At 58.4% G+C, this 19,267-nt stretch overlaps 1 protein-coding gene across 1 annotated transcript in view; it reads right to left on the reverse strand.

The window, feature by feature from the left end:
* Positions 1–1,293: 1,293 nt before the first annotated feature.
* Positions 1,294–19,267, reverse strand: part of PLS3 (plastin 3) — a 41,004-nt gene continuing 23,030 nt past the window's right edge. Inside the window, 20 exon segments of the mRNA XM_029067937.1 lie at positions 1,294–2,611; positions 2,911–3,035; positions 3,172–3,295; positions 3,676–3,707; positions 3,709–3,810; positions 4,519–4,575; positions 4,577–4,639; positions 5,423–5,502; positions 5,712–5,907; positions 6,227–6,258; positions 6,261–6,307; positions 6,309–6,319; positions 7,895–8,037; positions 8,492–8,657; positions 8,836–8,917; positions 9,285–9,417; positions 9,766–9,895; positions 12,068–12,231; positions 17,390–17,475; positions 18,166–18,275. Coding sequence (XP_028923770.1) covers positions 2,416–2,611; positions 2,911–3,035; positions 3,172–3,295; positions 3,676–3,707; positions 3,709–3,810; positions 4,519–4,575; positions 4,577–4,639; positions 5,423–5,502; positions 5,712–5,907; positions 6,227–6,258; positions 6,261–6,307; positions 6,309–6,319; positions 7,895–8,037; positions 8,492–8,657; positions 8,836–8,917; positions 9,285–9,417; positions 9,766–9,895; positions 12,068–12,231; positions 17,390–17,456 — 1,950 coding nt within the window. The 5' untranslated portion in view covers positions 17,457–17,475; positions 18,166–18,275 and the 3' untranslated portion in view covers positions 1,294–2,415.

Raw genomic sequence — 19,267 nt, forward strand, 5'->3', positions numbered from 1 at the left:
GGTGCCAGCCCCAGACCCCCCTCCCGAACCCCCCAGAACCCTGGGTGGGGAGAAATGCCCAGCTGCAGACAATGCAACAGGGTGAGGAACACAAGCCCCAGAGGGCAGCAAGAGGAAGGGTGGCTGAGCGGGGAGCAGTCGGGAAGAAGGAAGAAGGGAGGGGAGACTGTCTTAAATGGCCAGTTTCCAGACACGCAGAGGGAGGGGAGCTGAAGATGCCAGACTTTAGGAGAAAGTCTGGGGGGACTGGCAGGGGGCCCGTGAGCATTTAGCAGCTGCTGGGGATACTCCACTGTTGATAGCTGCAAGTCACCAAGGTTGCTGGGCTGTGCGGGTACAGTGCTACAGTGCCCGCTGAGGTGCCGTGAGTCTCCATCTCCAATAGAGCCTGTTGACTGGAGCTCTTCCGTGGGCAAGCTGTCAATCTCTGCAGGGCAGGGGAAGGAGGTGCACTATTGTGATGGGTGGGCGGGGAAAGCGAGGCACTCTTATTGCACAGGGCAGGAGAGGGCATGGCACTATTACATAGAGCAGGGGAGGGGAGAGTGGGGCATCATGGGGCAGGGCAGGGGAAGTAAGGGCACTCTTGCTCAGGGCAGTGCTGAGAAGGTAAGAGTACTACTCCACAGGAGTGACAGAAGTGGGTAAGGTGCCACTGGGCAGGGCCCCATCGGTCGGGGGGGGCAGAGCCGGGTAGGGCACTCACACAGAGCTTCACGCACCGAGTTTTCTATGGGATGGCTGTCGGTTTCGGGCGCAGAGTAGAAGCTGGGTGCGGGTCTCCTTCCTAAACTAGTCTCTGATCCGGCACTCCCCCGGGGAGATCTCCGGGGAGCCTGCATCGGACCGTCGGCGTCCCCCGAGGGAAGCCTCAGCCGCAGAGGTCTGAGGGTCCCTGCCTCCAAGGGCAAAGGTCCCTATCGGCATCGCGGGTGCACGTGTGTGTGGGTGGGGGTCGGCGACGCCGAGTTGCCCACTGCAGCCTTGTCTGGGGAGGAACCGGGCCACGCCACGATGTGGACGACAGAGCTCATGAGAGCTGAAAGAGAAGCAGTGTGGCCTAGTGGATAGGATCCGGGCCTCGGGGGCACCTGTATTCTCATCTCGACTCCCACCACTTGCTCCTTCTCTCACCCCGGACAGTTCACGATTTCTCTCTGCCTCGGTTTCCTCATCTGTAAAACTGTTCTCCCTCCCGCTTAGACTGTGAGCCCCAAGCGGGACAGGGGCTATGTCCGACCTGTTGATTTTCTATCTCCCCGGCGCTCGGTATAGCCCGGCCCACGACACCACAATGATTAATACTGTTATTATTATGTTTTTACTTCAATGGATATGTTGCCACCATGCTACAGCAGCATCAGCAGCAGCAGCAGGAGGGATTCCAAGGCTGAGGAGCAGCGGCCCTGCCGGGACACCCGGCCGGCAGCGGCCGCCCCCGCTCCGGGTTCCGTTGTGGTGTAAAAATAATTTCATCTCTTTTCCCTGGAGGCTCCGAGTCGACCCGCCGGCTCTGCCCCCGCCGTACCCTCCCCCCACCCCCCCCACAACCCCTCTCCGACTCGTTCCAGTTAAGCAAGGGACCGAGCTCGGACCAACGGTGGACACAAAGCTCGGACCCCCGGGTTTCGCCGAGCGGGGACGTGGGGACCCCCGGGTGTCTCCGAATGGGGACGTGGGGACCCTGAGCGGGGGTGGGGGTCTCTGCTGGAAACACCTGGGTGTTAGCTGATACCGAGAAGATGAAGCGCAAAGGACTCCCTCATTATGCCGGGGATGAGGTCAGGGCGGGGGGGCGGGGCAAGGGCCCGGAGCAGGCCTTGAGGGTAGGTGTGGGCAGGATGGAGGTGGGATGCAGGCCGGGAGGAAGCCGCCAAGATCCCGTGGCCACGCTGGGGGCCGGCCAGCCGACTGCCATCGACCCCCGCGGGTGGATGCTCGACCCCAACGGGCCCCGACCCTCCGAAGGGTGGGGGGGGGGCCTGTGGGGGTGGGGCCGGCCCCCACCACCTTCGAGCCGGCCCCTGAAGGGGTGGGGCCAGGCAAGCTTGGGCAAGGGCGAACCAAGGGAGATGGGCGGGGGGCCGCAGGACAGCCACGATAGGAACGGGGCATGGGGTGCAGGGTCCGGTGGCCGCTCCTGCTGGCCGGCCACCAGGTCTGGGCTCGGACGGGGAGGGGACACAAGGATCTTGTTTTGCAAAGCAAAACTCAAAAGTCCTTTCAACGCTGACAGTTCTCAAGCCTTGGCACAGCCTTTGGGGCTGGAAACAGCCCCCGGAACACGTGGGCACGCCCAGGTGGATATGCACATGGGCATGCACACAGGCACATAAGGGCGGGACCACGTGGGCACACACAGGCGCACGAGGGCACGCGCTCAGGCGTGCGGGCACATGTCGGCAGGCACTGGGGCTATGGAGGGGGGAGCGGGGGCGGGAGGGGCAGTGGGGAGTTGGGAGGGGTCAGCCGGCCCCGCCTATGCCCGCTCATGCCCCGCCCCATCAGACAGGCAAACACGGTCATGACCATCTTGGGCTTGACCTCGACCAGATCCTCGGGCAGAGCGTACACACGGGCGCCGATCCTCCGGGCCATGGACACGGCATACCTGCGTGGGCACGGGATCACCGGTCAGTCTCGGCCAACCCCAACCCCTGCCTTGGGCAGGTCACGGCTAGACCCAGGGGTCACAGGCGCCAAAGGGGCAGATTTGTGAGCCAAACATGCGTACACGCAAACACATATTCTCTCTCCTCTCTCTCCCAGCCCCACCCCGCCCCGGGGCCAGACACTCAGGGTTCATCCACCCGCCATGACTTGCAAGTCCAACTCTTCCCCAGGGCTTCAGGGAGCCTCCACCCCCTGCTCCCATCCCCCCCCCACCCCCTCCTCGTCCCCACTGCTCACCTAGCGTTGCTGTGCTTGTCGTCGTCACTGAGGGTGCCCGTCTTGACAAGGTCATAGTTGATACAGCCAGGCTGGATGGCATCAATCAGGTCCACCACTGCCAGACTGGAGCTGATGGCTTTGTCCTGCGGGCAGAGTCGGGGCCGGGGCGGGGGGAGGTTGAGTCCGGAGCCTCCTCCCCCCTGCTCCTGGAGGTCCCAGCTGCTTCGGCTGGTCTGGCCACCCCCCACGCAAACATGCACACGCCAGACGGGACCCCACCTTGAAGCTCTGGATGGAGGTGGATTTCCCAGCCTCGCCCAGCGTCCGGTTGACCCAGGTGACAATGATGTCATCATTGGCTTTCTGGCCGTCACCAAGGTCTTCGAGCACGTTCAGGGTGTATCTGAGGGGGCAGCAGGAGTCACCAGGACCCCTCAGATGCTGGGTCCTCTGACTATGGCCCATCTCGGGGGTCTGACTGTCCCAAAGCCACACTTGGGGAGGGCAACGCTTCTCCCATTGACCCCATCCTGCTTGACTGCATCTCGCATGCTACCACCAGTGGCTTAGAATAGTGCCTGGAACATGGTAAGTGCTTAACAAATACCATAATTATTATTATTATTAATTCCCAGCAGTTCCTGCCCTGCCACAGGACCTGGGATGGGCTGCTGTCAGTATGTGCACGCATGCGCGCACACACACCTCACCATGCTCTCCCCCCCAGCCCCACCCACGGGGTGAATCCTGGGGCATTTCAAGGACACCGGCAGGGCACCCTACCGTCTCATCAACTGCCAGACCAACAAGCCAGTGCAGGGTTGGATTCCCATCATTCAGGTCCTGCCCGCCGATGCCAACCAGTGAGAATTTGGCTGGGTTCTTGCCCAGGTCCACGGCGTAGTTACAGTTCTCCAGCTGTGGGACCACAGACACACACACACACACACACACACACACACGGACAGATATCCAGATACGTGGACACACAGAGACACAGACCCACAGAGGTGCCGAGACACAAACATGCAGAGATACAAAGACAGATGCAATCATGCAGAGATACACAGAGACACAGACGCACAGAATCACAAAGACACACATACACAAAGACATAGATACACAAAGACCAGACAGACACAAGCAATCAGGTTGGTTAAGAACAAAAAGTTCCCTTTTCTCTCCCTCCATCCCTTCAGACAATCAACTGGCAGTACCCTGGGCTGGGGAAGGAGAGTAGGGGAAAAAATGGGGGTAAGATGAAGGGCGAGGAAGTGAGGAAGGGGAGACAGGACAGAGTTTGTAAATTTCTTGAGATCAGGGATTGTGTCTACAGCCTCTGTCGACGACCCCAAAGTACTTCATAACAGCTCTCTGTACAGGTAGATGCTCAGTTAATGATGACAAAAATAATAATGGTAATAATAAAGTTATATGTTGAGTACTTATTGTGTGCCAAGCACTGTACTAAGCAATGGGGTAAGTACAAGGTGATCAGGTTGGACACAGTCCCTGTTGTACATGGGGCTCACAGTCGATTGACTGATTGGCAGAGAGAAGCTGGAGAGGGGAAATGGGGAGGAGGACAGTGGTGGGGGAGGGGGCCAGGACAGGATTACCAGACACACCTTTTTTCATGTTGGCCCCGAGCTTGGGGTACGGGGCTTGTCTGACTTTGGTCCACGTCGACGGGGACTTTGATCCTCTCGTACAGCTGAAGGATGACCAGGGGGCGTCCTGCAAGTCCCTGATGGGGCGGGGGGAGCAGAAGGAGGCTCAGAGTGGGGCCTCGATGGCCCCCCACAGGAAACATTGCCGCAGATGCCCCCGGCCCTCACGCCCACCCTGCGCCCCCATAGACTGAGAAGGGCCGCCACCGGTCCAGCTGGGCTCGTGCCCATTGCCTGGTGGAGAGTATGAGGGCATGGGCCGGGGTAGTGGAAAGCCCCGGGTTCTAGTTGTGACTCCAGCCGGCCTGTTGTGTGCCCATCGGCACATCGCAGCACCTCTCTGAGCCTCCACTTCCTCATCTATCCAGTGGGGAGGACAGACATAAACCCTTCACTCTCTGGCACCCAGTCCTCAGGGTGCTCCCCGATACTGGGGGAAGCACTGAGCTCTGCTTTGTCTTCCAGGATGGGGGGTGATTCCAAGGTTCTGGGGTTTGGCTCTTTTGTCTAGTTCAGACCCTCAGCTTGCCGCCCAGTGTGGTGGTGTTTCCATGGCACCACAACATCCCAGCCCACCAAACCCAGGGAGGGGGGAAGCCGAGGCGAAAACGGTCTGGATTCGGGGAAGGGGAGAGGGGAATAGAAAGAGCCGCTAGTTTCTGTTTCTAGGAATGCCCAACTATTTATGCCCGAGGGCAAGAGGGGCCTGGTGCGCGCGCGCGCGCGCGTGTGTGTGTGTGTGCGTGTGTGAGAGAGAGAGAGAAAGGGACATGAGATGGCAGGCACTCTCTGCCCACCCAGCCTTCCCTCCGGGTGCCCCCTTTCTTGGAGCCCACCCCACGACCCCGGGCCCCACTCACGCCGTAGAGATGATTGACGTGGGACTCACTCCCAGAGAGTTCATCCAGTTGCCGGAAAGTCCTCTCTTCTCGGGTCTCCCCTGCCAAGCCAGCGCAGTGAATCCCGAGCCCCCAAACCTGGGGCCGAACTGTGCATAGCTCCACCCCTCCACCTGGCCAGGCCCAGGGGGCCCTGCAAGTGTGAGCTCCAAAACCCTCAACTCCGGAAGGAACCGCGGGGCAATGGGATGGGCAAGTGGGAGGGAGGGGACTTGGGGTTAAGAGGGGCCAAGGTCCACATGGCGGTCACCTTCCAGCAGTGTCCAGTCGATGTCCTGGCTGTCAGGCTTAGTGAGCGCCGGGTACTTATTGAACAGGTTGGCCACAAAGGCCAGGTTCAGCTTGGGGTTGCCGCTGACCACGTCTGTGGGGGTGACGAACTGTCGGCAGCCCAGCCGGTCCGCTTGCTGCAGCATGAGCTCGGCCCGCAGCAAGTCGTCCTTCTCCTGGGGGTGACGGGAGCTGGGTGAGGACACCCCTTGCCCACCTGCCCACCGCCCGCCTGCTGCAGCATGAGCTCAGCCCTCAGCAGGTTGTCCTTCTCACGGAGGAGGGCAGCCAGCTGAGAACATCCACTGCCCCTTGCCCCCTGGGTCGGCCCACCTCCCCCCCTGCTGCAGCACGAGGTATGTCTTCAGCCGGGGGTCCTCCTCTAGGGAGGGAGAGCAGCCACCGAGGATCCCATTCAGGCGGCTGCCCACAGGGTCAGCCAGCAAACACCATCACCCCCCCACGAATGGCCAGGCGTTGGCGTGGCAAACTCACGGCAAACCCAGACATGCTGATGGCGATGGGGTCTCTCCTTCCTTCTGGCCCTTGGGGGAGATCTGGTTTCAGGAGTGGAATAACCCGGGAATCCTGTGGGGAAGCACAGGGTCAGTCAGTCCTCTGGCCCCTGGCCAGGCCCCGCGACCCGAACCCTGGGCCTCAGACCGGGTCAGCCCCGGGCTGGCCCCTCTGACTTCACCGAGTTACTGAAGTCAACCAGCTGGGGTTGCTGGGAGAGAGTAAGCAAGGGAGCAGGGGTGGAAGCAGCAGTCCGGAAGCAAGAAAAAAAGAGAGAGTGCACCAAGTTCATCAATCATATTTATTTGACGCACCTTTGTGTGCAAAGCACTGTACCTAAGGCGTTTGGTTATTCCAGTTCCTTGGGTGTGACCATCCCAACGGCCGTGCTCGTTGCAGCCACCGGAGGGGCCAACCATGTGGACCCGGCTTCCAGCCCCGCATGACGTGACCAGGACTGACCCGTTGGCATGGACAAGTGGTCAGGGATGTGGGATCATGATAGGATCGCACACAAAGCATGTCCTGACCATGCACACACATTCCATTCATTCAGTAGTATTTATTCAAGCCTGTACTATGTGCAGAGCACTGCACTATTCAGACGCTTGTGAATGTACATTCAGCAACAGGATAGAGATAATTCCCTGCCCAATGACTGGGCTCACAGTCTAAATTGGGGAGACAGGCAGCAAAGCAAGACAGAACAAAACAAAAACAACATCATCAAGATAATAGAATCAAGGGGAGGTACACCTCATTAACAAAATAAATAGGGTAATAAATATTATACAAAGGAGCACAGTGTTGAGGGGAGGGAAGGGGGAAGAACAGGAGTGGGGGGCAAGGGAGGGGGGACAAGAGGGGGAGAAGGCCTCCTGGAGGAGGTGAGCTCTCAGTAGGGCTTTAAGAGGGAAGAGAGTTAGTTTGGCGGCTGTGAGGAGGGAGGGCATTCCAGGACAGCGGTAGGACATGGACTGGGGTCAACGGCGGGATAGGCATGAACGGGGAAGACCGAGGAGGTGAGTGGCAGAGGAGAGGCCCAGAAGCCCCCACACCAGCGCCCAGAGTGTGCAGGGCTTGCAGGAATTTTCTCCCTAAGAGGTGGTAACCAGAGAGGGGCGGCAGCTGAGCTTGGCATGAGGGGCTCCTGCAGCATCACCCTTCACCCCCTGCCCTACCACCCCCGGCCACCTCTCTGCTCTGTCCCTGGCAGATCCCATGGACAGCAGCAAGGATTCCCTGCAGTGCATTGGTGAGCATCAATGTCCACACACGTGTGTGTGTGCGCACATGTGCAGGCACCTGAACACCGGACCCCCGTGTTGGCACAAAGTGGGCACGCTGGGGTGAATGGCAGGGTATCTGCTGGGCAGCTGTGGGATGCCCCTGCCAGCATCCAGCAGGGGAGGAGAAGCAGGGAAGGGGGTGAGGGCTTCATAGGTGAGCTGGGAAGCCAGACCCAGCCTTCTGCCCAAATGACCATTTTCCTGTGTCTACAACTGGGCCTGTGCTAGGGTGGGGTCCCCTGGGACAGCTGAGGAGACTTGGCTCAGGAAGGTTGGACCCTGAAACTCCCAGCCCAGGGCTGGCAGGTGGTGTGTGTGTTGTGTTGTCTGTGCCTGTCCCCCAGACCGGGCAGCCCACCTTGATGTCTGAGCTAAAGTTGGAGATCTTGGTCCAGCCCGAGTTCTCCAGATGGAAGTTGGCCCAGCGCAGCAACAGCTCCTCGGGCGACAGCTTCATCAGCTCCTCCAGCGTCTCCCCGTCACGCAGCAGAGCCGCCAGTGCTGGGGCGACCACGGCACCGCCATCAGTGCCGCCTTCCACCCCGGCTCCCGGTCCCCCCGAGACCCGTTCCCCCTTAACATACTGAGTCTCCCCAACCCCCCAAACACTACAGCAATCACCCGCACCAAAGCCACGAGAAGACAGACGTCTCCTCCTCTGGCTGGGGGCGGCATGGATAAGGCGGAGGTGTAATTGGACCTGATGGGGGGAGGATGTGGACGGTGGGAAAGGGTGGCACCAGGTGGAAGTGTGGACAGAGTGGATGGATGAGGGGGTGGTGGCCACTGAGGATGGCAAGAGGCAGGGCCCAGCCACATCATCCCTTCTGGGCCCTTGGGTCAGCAGGGGCACTGAAGCTCTGGCCCAGCCCATCCTGTCCTTCCCACGGGCCGGTCAACACCCACCGTCTCCGCCCCCACGCCCAGCCCCCCAGCGGCTAAAGGGTCCTGGCACCTTCGTTGCGGCTGAGCTCGATGTCGGCGAACAGCCCAATCTTAATGATCTGCCAGAGCAGCCCCAGCACCAGGTGCGGCTTCCCGGCCCGCAGGTCCTCTGCGCCGATGTTCACCACGTGGCAGCCAATCGCAGAGGCCGAGTTCAGTGCCAGGTTCAGGTTCTCCTGTGGTGGGATGGCAGAGTGACCACTGACCTCAAACACCGGACCCCGGGGGGGGGGGGGAGGGGAAGCCCGGCACACGGCAGTCTGGCCGATCCAAAACGGACCGGGCAGGCGAGTATGGCAGGCCTCAGACCACCTCACCCTCCACCTCCACGGTCAAGCGGCAATCAGAGCCCACCTGGACGATGAACGGAGTCAGCTTCTTCTTGTTGATGGCCCGCTCGTCGATGGTGTCGGGCACAGAGAGGTTGATCATTTTACTAGGGAAGAGAGTGGGGCAGGAGGGACCCCAACAGCAAACCCTCAGCCCACCCCAGGGTTGAGCCCGGTCAGGCCCCAGTGCCCCCCATCACTGCTGCGCCTTCCCCAGGGAAGGAATTGGACCAGCTGCTGCTGGGGGATCAGGAGGGGATGCTGTGGGGAGCAGTCTGGGTGTCACTGGGGCCCAGGGGTCTAAGTTCGTTGTGAGCAGGGAATGTGTTTGTGGATTATTTTGTACTCTCCCAAGTGCTTAGTACAGTGCTCTGCACACAGTGAGGGCTCAATAAATAGGATTGAATGAATAATCCCTCCCTCTGGCCACAGCAGCAGCCCCAGTGCCCCGCAGGCGGTCCCACCGCCCCTCACCAGAGGACGATCCCGTCTCCAACGGCCTTGAACAGGTCATCCGTGTTGGGGTTCATGGGGATCACATGGCGGCAGTCCCCATCACTCTCCAGTGCCTTGTTGACCCAGTTCACAAAGGCAAATTTCTCCTCCTCTACAGCCGGGCACAGATGGAGTGGTCAATGCGCCAGGCAAGGGTGTGGGGCCAGAAGCCGGGTCCAGGACAATGGACCGGGGCACCAGGTCCAGCGGCTGGGCACGATGGACAGGGTGCACCATATCCACCGAGGTGCCCAGATTAGACTCCGGCCTGGCCCAGATACCCACCACGAAGAACCCGTCGGCCACCTCTCTTACCTTGCAGCCCACCCTGTTCAGACCGGGTGCCTGCACCTCCTCCCCCAGCTGCCCCCTGGCCATCTAGACCACCACACCCTGCCCCACCACACCCTGCCCAGAATTGTCTCAGCCTATGTGCCCCCCGCCCCCTGCCCCACCGCACCCGAGTAGGAATGCTGGGTGCCCTCGCTGGAGAGTTCAGATGTGCCCCCCAGTGCACAGATCCCCTCCTTCCTGTTGATGGCTTTGCGGAAGGTCTTGGCGATGTCGCTGCTCTTCACCTCCTGGAAAATCTGTAATGTAATGGTGGCAGTCAGCCCGAGGTGCCCCACCCCTTCTTTCTCCTCCTCCTCCCCGCTTTCTGCCTGACCACAGCCGGGGACCAGAGCCAGCTGACAGCTTTGGTCTGCCGGGGAGAAACCTTGGGCCACTTGAAGCCAAACGTTAAAGAGGAAGACCAGATGCTTCCTAAAGGAGAGGGCGTTCACCCCGGGACTGTGGGGGTCGAAATCAGGGTCTCGGGTCCCCGCTGAGCGCTGCACTAGCCTAACCATCGATAAACACTTGTTGGGGGGGACGGGGAGGGAGGAGGGCAAGGCAAGGGGAGCCCGAGGGCGAAGGGGCCGTGGCACAAACCAAGCGCGAGAGTGTGCACCTTCTCCCCCAACCTCCGCTATGAAGGAACTGCAGAGCCAGGGAAAGGGTCCAACCTAGATTTCCTGATGGGAACGTCACCTCCACCACAATGGGCGACTGAGGAGAAGGAGGGCAGTGCGGCCACAAGAGAGAGCAGGAGCTGGGAATGGAGATCGGGGTTGGAGCCCCACCTCCACCCCAGTCTTCTGGATGACCTTGGCTGAGTACTGGAACCTCTCTGGGCCTCATCAGTTCAATGGGGAGTCAGCACAGGCTCACTCTCCTGCCCTCTTAGATCAGGAGACACTGCAGAGCCCAGGACTTGGTCCCCAGTGAGCACCTATTTGTCCCCTCTTAGATCAGGAGACATTAGGGAGCCCAGGACTTGGTTCCCAGTGAGCATCTATTTGTCCGCCCGAGTCCGGGTCGGAACCGATCAATCACTGACTGACAGTGAGAGGTCGGTGTACTGGCTGTATGAGCTGGGGACTGGGGGGCCGCGGAGGAGGGCTGACCAGGCGGCCGGATTTGGGCTGGCCCATGCTGATTGACAGCCCTCCCCCTGGCAGGACGTAACGCTGGGCCGGCAGGCAGGTAGCTGTGCTTCCGCCCGTAAACGTCCCAGCCCACGCTTTCCCACGCCACAGTCCGGCTGGGCACGATAGCCAGCGGATCTCCAGAACCTGAGAGTCCCTGCCCCAAGGGCTCTGCCCAGCCTCCAGCCCATGTCAACGAGCTCAGGGACCAGTGTGCTCGATGGGGCTGGGGTGGGTTTGCTGGGGGGTGGGGGACCAGGGCCTGGCTTCAGTTTGAGCACAGAACAAGTTGTGGAAAAGCAGCTGGGGGGAGTAGGTGGGAGGGATGAGTTGGGGAAGGAGGGACAACTGGGAGGAGCAAGGGGGAAGAGGCATCCCTGAGCTGAATCACTTCCTGTCAGGCTGGGCTGGCACAGCTGGGACTTCCAAATCACCGGCTTCCGGAGGCAAATGCCTTAGGCAAATTGGGCTCAGATTTTCTGCCCCTGCCTGAGAACCACCTCCCACCCAGCCCCTTGACACGGCCCCTGTCTCTCTCATCCCCTCACTCCCTTCCACCCACCTGGGGATCCCAACCCTGCAGCTGTCTGCATCTATGCACAGTAACCGTCTGTGTTAGCAGGCAAGGAGGAGACAATCACACCCTCTAGAGTGGAAGCTTTTCTTTATGGTATTTATGAAGCACTTACTATATGCCAGGCACTGCACTAAGCACTGGGGTATATACAAGCTAATCAGGTTAGACACAGTCCATGCCCCACATGGGGCTCACAGTTTTAATCCTCATTTTACAGATGAGGAAGCTGAGGCAGAGAAGTGAAGTGAAGTGAAGTGAAGTGCCCAAGAACCAGCTTGTTCTGACTCCCAGGCCCCTAGTCTATCCACTAGGCAATGCTGCTTTTCTGGAGGGAAAGGACCCAGTCTACAAATTGTTCTGTGCTCACCCAAGTGCTTATACAGTTCGGTGCACACAGTAAGCACTCAGTGAATAATAATAATAATGATTATGCTATTTGTTAATCGCTTTACTACGTGCAGGCACTGTACTAAGCACTGGGGTTGGAGACAAGCAAATCAGGATGGACACAGCCCCCGTCCACATGGGGCTCACATTCTCGATCTCCATTTTACAGATGAGGTAACTGAGGCACAAAGAAGTGAAGTGACTTGCCCATAGTCACAGAGTAGACAAGTGGTGAGTCAGGATTAGAACCCATTACCAGGTGCAGGGCTGAGGCCAGGAGCCTGGCCAGGATATGGGGAAGGATGGGGGCAGTGGTCCGGGGCACTCACGGAGACGAACTCGTCGAAGCTGATCCTGCCATCCTGGTTCTTGTCGCCGTCCAGCACGAGTTTCTGGATGATCTCCCTCACCTTGTAGCCCGGCAGCGGCAGGTTGGCCTCCTTAAACAGCTCGTGGAGCTCATAGTCGCAGATGAACCCATTGCTGTTGAGATCTGGAGGAAGATTAACCACCTGCATCACCCAAAGCCCCGGGCTCCTCGGTGGTCAACTTCATCATCCACAACCCTGTACTGGGCACAGCCAGTCTGTAGACGTTATGTCTGCAGAGAGCTGTACTGAATGCCTGTCTACGGAGCACTGTACGGGGCACCCACTCACGGCAGAGTGCTTATACTGGGCACAGAATGTCCACTGAGCACTGTACTGGGCAACGCAAGTCTGCAGAGGGCTATGCTGAGTCCCTTCCGTAGGCTCACTCGAGATGCTTAATATATTCAGAGCAAGAGCCTAGAGTCAGAGGAAGCAGCGTGACTTAGTGGCAAGAGTCTGGGCTTGGGAGTCAGAGGTCGTGAGTTCGACTCCCTGCTCTGCCACTTCTCAGCTGTGTGACTGTGGGCAAGTCACTTAACTTCTCTGTGCCTCAGTTACCTCATCTGTAAAATGGGGATTAAAACTGTGAGCCTCACATGGGACAACCTGATTACCCTGTATCTCCCCCAGCGCTTAGAACAGTGCACATAGTAAGCGCTTAACAAATACCAACATTATCATTATTATTATTATTATTATTATTAATCCCACCTCTGTCACTTGTCCGCTGTGTGATCTTGGGCAAGTCACTTCACTTCTCTGGGCCTCAGTTCCCTCATCTGGAAAATGGGGATTGAGACGGAGCCCCACGTGGGACAGGGACTGTGTCCAACTTCATATGCCGTATCTACCCCAGCACTTACTACAGTGCTTCGCACATAGTAAGCACTTAACAAATACCATAATTATTATTATTATTTGGGCTCTGGTGCCACATCTGCTCTTGGTTTTCTGTATGATCTTAGACAAGTCACTTGAGCTCTCTGTGCCTTGGTTTCCTCATCTGTAAAATGGGGATAATAATCCCTGCTCCTCCCTGACTCACAGGGATGTTGTGAGGATAAAGTGAGATAAGGAATTTCAAAGGCTCTGGGAAAATGAACAGAGAGCTTTGCAATTCAAAGTATTAAATCCTGATGAACTTAGGACCAGGACAGGGAGTAAGGGAGGAAAGGCAGGGAGGGGGAGAGAAGGAGGACGGGGAAGATGAGGGAAAAGGAGAAGGGAGAAAGGGGAAGGAAGAAGAGAGGGAAGGAAGAAGAGGAACCTGCAGTGGAATTGGTGGCGGTCTGGGATTGAAAAGGGAACATAAAACCACACTAAGAACCCCAGGACTTGGCTCCATCTCCTTAGAGCTTCTAATTAGGGGGCAGTCCTGCCTTCAACACAGCCCAAGTCCTGTGAGGAGTCCTGTGAGGAGAGGTCCCTGCACTGAATCCCATGGGGAGAGGGGTTGATGGCCACCTCTGGGGGTCGGGCGCTATCTGGGGGCCAGGGAATAGCCGAGGAGGAGAGAAGGGGAGACTGCCAGACAGGTAGCTGCTCCAAGCCCACGGGTCCTGGCGTGAGTCCATGGGACAGGGAATGCATCATACTTTTATACACACATGCGTGCGCGCGCACACACACACACTCTCAAACACTCACATGCCCCCCTCCCCAAACACATACTCGTTAACATTTGGAAGAGTTGGGGAAAGGGGAAGGTCCTGCTGAAGGCCGGACAGAGCGTGTCCACCTGGGTCCCGACCCCTGGGCTGTGCCCACTGAGCCAAGGACTGGCCATCCTTTGGGATCGGTGGCCTTTTGACCCTAACCTGCCCACCAGCCCCTGCCGCTCCCAGCTATCTATTTCTGGGCCTCACGGATGGCTGGAAGGGTGGACAGAACAGTGGCACCCATTTCCAAAATCAATTCCACCACCTGCCCATGGGCCCAGAAGGGGTAGAAACGTGTCTGGGACTTCAGGAGGCTTGGTGCTGCCCTGCCCCCAGGTCCCCGGACCCAGGCCAGGCATCGGGGCGTCATGGAAGCACTCCACTGTACTACCACCTTCATGCTCACCATTTTTCCCCCTCCGATGTCCCCGGAAGCTAAGTTGAACAGGGATCATTATTGTCCCCAATCCTCAGATGCAAAAACCAAGGTCCAGAGAGATGTAGCGACTCTCCTGAGGTCACTGGGGAGTCATGCCAGAATTTGATTCCGGGTCTCTTGACCTCTGGGCCCATGCTCTCTCTACTGGGCTGTGCTGCTGACGACCAGTCAGATCTATTCAAGGAGCCTAGGGCAGATGGTGGCGCTGCTGCCTGGGGCTTCCTCATCTGGGGCTCCTGGGCCCCACTACCTAGCAGAATCCCACCCTTGGACCTCCGGGGAAGCTGAGGGCCACCGGTACCACTAGAAATGCCAGAAAATTCACCCCAGGGCATCTAGGGGAAGGTCCAGAGAGGCCTACTCCACCCCAACTCTGCTGGCCTGAAGTTGTGCCGGGTCTGCTGGGTCACAGGGCGGGGGCAGAGCGCCCATCTCTTCCCTCCCCACTTTTCTAACCTAGCCTCTGGTCTCCAGGACTCTGGACACTAGCAGGGGCCTGGGACAACCGAGGAGAACACAAATAGCCAATGGGCTAAGAGGGAGCAGTAGCAGGCAGCCAGGAGAGAGTCTCATTAAGGCAGCTGCCAACAGGGCATGGAAGTAACCAGGAGACTTCCATCTCCCAGGCAGAGGGTCTGCCCGGCATCAGCCCAGACCCAGGTGGAGGTCAGACCCCTTGGGCTTCTCTCTTTTGGGCCGTCTCTTAAAGTAATTGGAGATTTGCCCTCTGGGACCTGTTAAACATTTTATTCCAAGCAATGAGGAGTATGCAAGTCTGCCTCCCTCCATACTTCCCTCTGCCCCTAGCCCAGGAACTGTAAATTAAATAAACGGCGGGTGGGTAGGTGATCTGGACCCGTGGACGTCTCAAGCACACTGAGAGAACGGCCTTAAAAGGAAATGGGAAATGATTTTCTCTCCCTCCCTCCTCCCTCCTTCCTTGCCTCCTCCCATCCCTCCTCCCTCGCTCCCTCCCTGCCGTCCTGTCCCAGGCATCCTGTTATTGAAGCTATTTTAAGGCCCCGCCTGGAGCCAGCCGCCAGCCGCCAGCAGCCAGCCGCCAGCCGCCAGCAGCCAGCCAGCGCCCCAGTGGTTTGGATCCAGATTCAGATTCGAGGCCGCAGTCCTCCTAGCTTGGCCTGGCCCGGCCTAGCCTAGGCAGGTGGTGCCAGGGCACTCTAAGTAGAGGGGCGGGGAGGGGCAGGAGGGAAGGAGACTGAAGGGATGGAGGGGGGAGGGGGAAGAAGAGGAAGGAGGAGGAAAGGGAGAGGATAGGAGAGAGATGGGGGAAAGGAGGACATAGGAAGAGGGAGAAGAGGAGAGAGGGGAGGGGCCGAAGACAGGCGGGGATGGAAGAGGGAGGAGCGGGTGGGAAGGAGAGCTAGCTAATCACAACACTCATTGCAGTAGTCGGGTCCATTCCTGTGGAGGGCGGTCAGCCCGGCTAATGGGAGGGCAGATGGTGGCGGGGTGGACCTCGATGGGAGCGGGGCTGGGCTGGGCGATGCGGGGTAGGGCATGAGTGATGAGGCAGGACTTGGAGGGGCGGGGCAGAGGTAGATGAAGTCCAGCAGCATCACTGGTTGCCGAACTCCCTAACTACCTCAACAGAGTCATCAATCAATGGCATTTATTGAGCACTTGCTGTGTGCACAGTGCTATTCTAAGGCCTTGGGGGAGAAGGGCAGAAGTCGGGAGAGCTGGTGGAGCTTGGCATCAGGTGGGCTGGGGGTGGATGGGAGCGGGGCTGGGAGGACATATAGAGGCCAGATAGTGGGCAGAAAGCATAGTGAGCACCACCTGACCCATCTTTGCCAGTCCCAAGAAATCCAGCTCCTCGTCAGCCCAGCCTGGCTCTGAGAACCCCTTCTAGACTGTAAACCTGGTGTGGGCAAGTATTGACTCCCTCTATTGCTGAACAATACTTTCTAAGTGAGAAGAAACGTGGCTCAGTGGAAAGAGCCCGGGCTTGGGAGTCAGAGGTCACGGGTTCTAATCCCTGCTCTGCCGCTTGCCAGCTGTGTGACTTTGGGCAAGTCACTTAACTTCTCTGTGCCTCAGTTACCTCATCTGTAAAATGGGGATTAAAACTGTGAGCCCCTCGTGGGACAATCTGATGACCTTGTATCTCCCCTGTGCTTAGAAGAGTGCTTCGCACCTAGTAAGTGCTTAACAAATACCACCATTATTATTAAGCGCTTAGTACAGTGCTCTGCACACAGTACGGCTCAATAAATATGACAGAATGAATAAATGAACAAACCCAGAAACTAGGCCCCAATTGGTCTCTCAGCGAGCTGTGGGCAGGACGAGGCCCCGGTGGTCATTTGGAGCAGCCCTGGCCTCCCGGTCTTCCAGGGCATTGTGGGGCCTTGGGCCAGTCCCCTGCCTCCCAAACAGGTGAACTATATTTCGGGTTTGTGTTTTGTTTTTTTTTTTTTTACAGTATTTGTTATGTGTTTACTTTGTGTCAGGTACTGTTCTGAGTGCTGGGGTAGATGCAAGGTAATCAAGGTTGGGCACAGTCCCTGTCCCACATGGGGCTGATAGTCTTAATCCCCATTATATAGATGAGGGAACTGAGGCACCGAGAAGTAAAATGACTTACCCAAGGTCACAGAGCTCACAAGTGGTGTAGCTGGGATTGGCAAACCAGGTCCTTCTGACTCCCAGGCCCATTCTCTAACCACTAGACCACGACGCTTCTCTCACAGGCTGGAAACCCCCATTCCTCATTCCAGTGCTGATGTCAGGAGGATCTTCCTTATGTCCAGTCACAGTCCCTCCTGCTTTAATTTCAGTCCATTTCCTCTTATTTGGCCCCTGGGGCCACTGAAAAATCACCCACCCCTCCCTCCTCTGCTCCGGGGCCAATCTCAGAGCAGGTAGCCCGCAGACTAGGTCAGGCTATTTGTGGGTCAGACCAGAATCCCCCTAAAACTGAACCAGACTCCCCCTGAACTGGACTTGACCCTCCTCCTGCCGGCTGGGAAACAGAACAGCCTACAGGGTCCCTCCGTGCACGTGTGAGGCAGCCCCATTCCATTCCCACAGGTTTCAGAAGCAACCAGGACTCTATGCAGACAGGACTTAGAGCTCCATGGGCATCAGGGCCTCCCCACCTTCCCCGCCCAGATCCCTCCCCTCCCCAGCCCAGCCCCCTTCCCAAGCCGCGCTACTCACCCACTTTGTCGAAGGCCTCGCGGAGCTCCTCCAGCTCATCTTTGGAGATGTGCGCAGTGACAGCCATCACAGTGCTCGAGGGGGGCCTGGGGAACGTCAACCCCAGGATGACACCATCCTCCCTGCCCCCGATTCACCGCTCCAACCACCAGTACACCCTCAGTCTGACCACGAACAGGGACTGTGCGATAGTCCGATGAGGAGGCGGCTGGCAGGAAGGTAGAGGTCAATCAGGGAAGGTCACAGAACCTGTGGCCTGGTGGATTTGGGGGATTCTGGCCCAAAAGAACAGTGGGAGGAAGAGACTGGAGATGGAGGAGTTGAGAGGAGGGAAAGCTGGGAGGAGAAGAGTGTGAACTGGGGTGGAGTTATTGCAATAAGAGATCAGTCAATCATTGGTATTTATTGAGCACTTACTATGTGCAGGGCACTGTACTAAGCACTTGGGAGTACCAATAATTTGGTAGACACGATCTTTGCCCACAGGGAGCTTATCATCTAACGGGGGAGACGGACAAAATAAAATCCGGGTAGGGGAAGCGACAGACTATTAAATGAGGCACATAAATGCTGTGGGCTGCCTGGGGGTGGAGGGTAGGAGTGGAGTGGGGAAGCGGGGAGAGCAGTTGGCAGAGAGTTCAGGGGCCGGGGAGGCTGCTGGTGCTGCTGAGTCTACCAGCTCAGTGTGAGACCCCCAGGATGCTGCCCAGCAGAGCCCATGACATCAGGAGTTGATCCAGCCCAACCCCCAACCCGGAGACCCCAAACCTCCTTACCTGGGCGGAGCAAATGGCGATCTTCTAAACCCCCAAGCTCAACTGTTTCTCTGCTTTGGGTGGCAGCACTGTGGGACTCGTTTAGTAGCAAGAGTCAGTGGTCTCTGGATCTGTGGGGGATACGGGGTTGGTGAAGGAGGGTCTGAAGTCTCAGAGTCGGGGATGACCAGGGGAGGTCGGCAAAATCACAGAACTGAAGAATCCAGAGCTGCCATCAGCCTCTCCCTCCCCGGGGCAGCCTCAATCCAGTGGATTGTATCATAAGGTGTGGTGGGGGGTGAGGGGGTAGAGGGAGGCCTGCTTTGTCCCTTGCTTTCCTGGCTCCCCTGACTTGCCGAGATCCCCTCCCACAGCTCCACCCCACCTCACCCTTCCCGTTTCATGGCCTCCTAAGGAGCCCTCTCCTGCCAGAGGCAGCTGTGGCCCAGAGAGGCTGTGACTAACCTGAGCACCCCTGCCCCTCTACACCACCCGCCCTCCAGCACTTTCTGAACCCCTAAACCCGTGCCCTTTCCAGGATGGGAGCTCTGGCCTCTTGGGGGGTGGGGGACAGGCACCCGAAGCAAGTGCCCCGAGTGCTTACAGTGAGCAAGTGCACGCAGTGCCCAAGGGGAGTGTGAGCCCGGAGTGCACAGAGCAAGGGCCTGGAGCAAGTGCCTGGGGTGCCCAGAGCGAGTGAGCAAGCACCAGAGCATTGGAATACCCAGAGCATCCAAAGACCTGGGACACCGACGATGACAGAGCAGTGCCCAGTGGTCCCCAACTCTGACCCCCAGGCTGTGTGCCCACGCCTGGCAAACAGGTGAGTGGGAGGTTGCTTCACACTGCGCTGGGCAGGGTATCTGAGCAGCAGGGTTGGGAAGCACCTTGGTGGTGGGGAGGGGACCTGGCTGGGTGGGGGAGGGCAACAAGGCCGGGAGACACCATTTAGAGCCTCAAGGGCAGGGCTGGGTTGGGTCGCATCTACACTGGACAGTGGAGGGAGGGGGGCAGGGCAGCACCAGGCCTGATCCGGTTGGCCCAGACCAAGGCCTTCCTGTCCCTCACCTCACCCACCTCACAGACAACAACACAAGGGTCACCATTCACCCCTCCAGGCAAG

Source organism: Ornithorhynchus anatinus, chromosome 6, assembly GCF_004115215.2.
Source record: "Ornithorhynchus anatinus isolate Pmale09 chromosome 6, mOrnAna1.pri.v4, whole genome shotgun sequence".
Taxonomy (NCBI): domain Eukaryota; kingdom Metazoa; phylum Chordata; class Mammalia; order Monotremata; family Ornithorhynchidae; genus Ornithorhynchus; species Ornithorhynchus anatinus.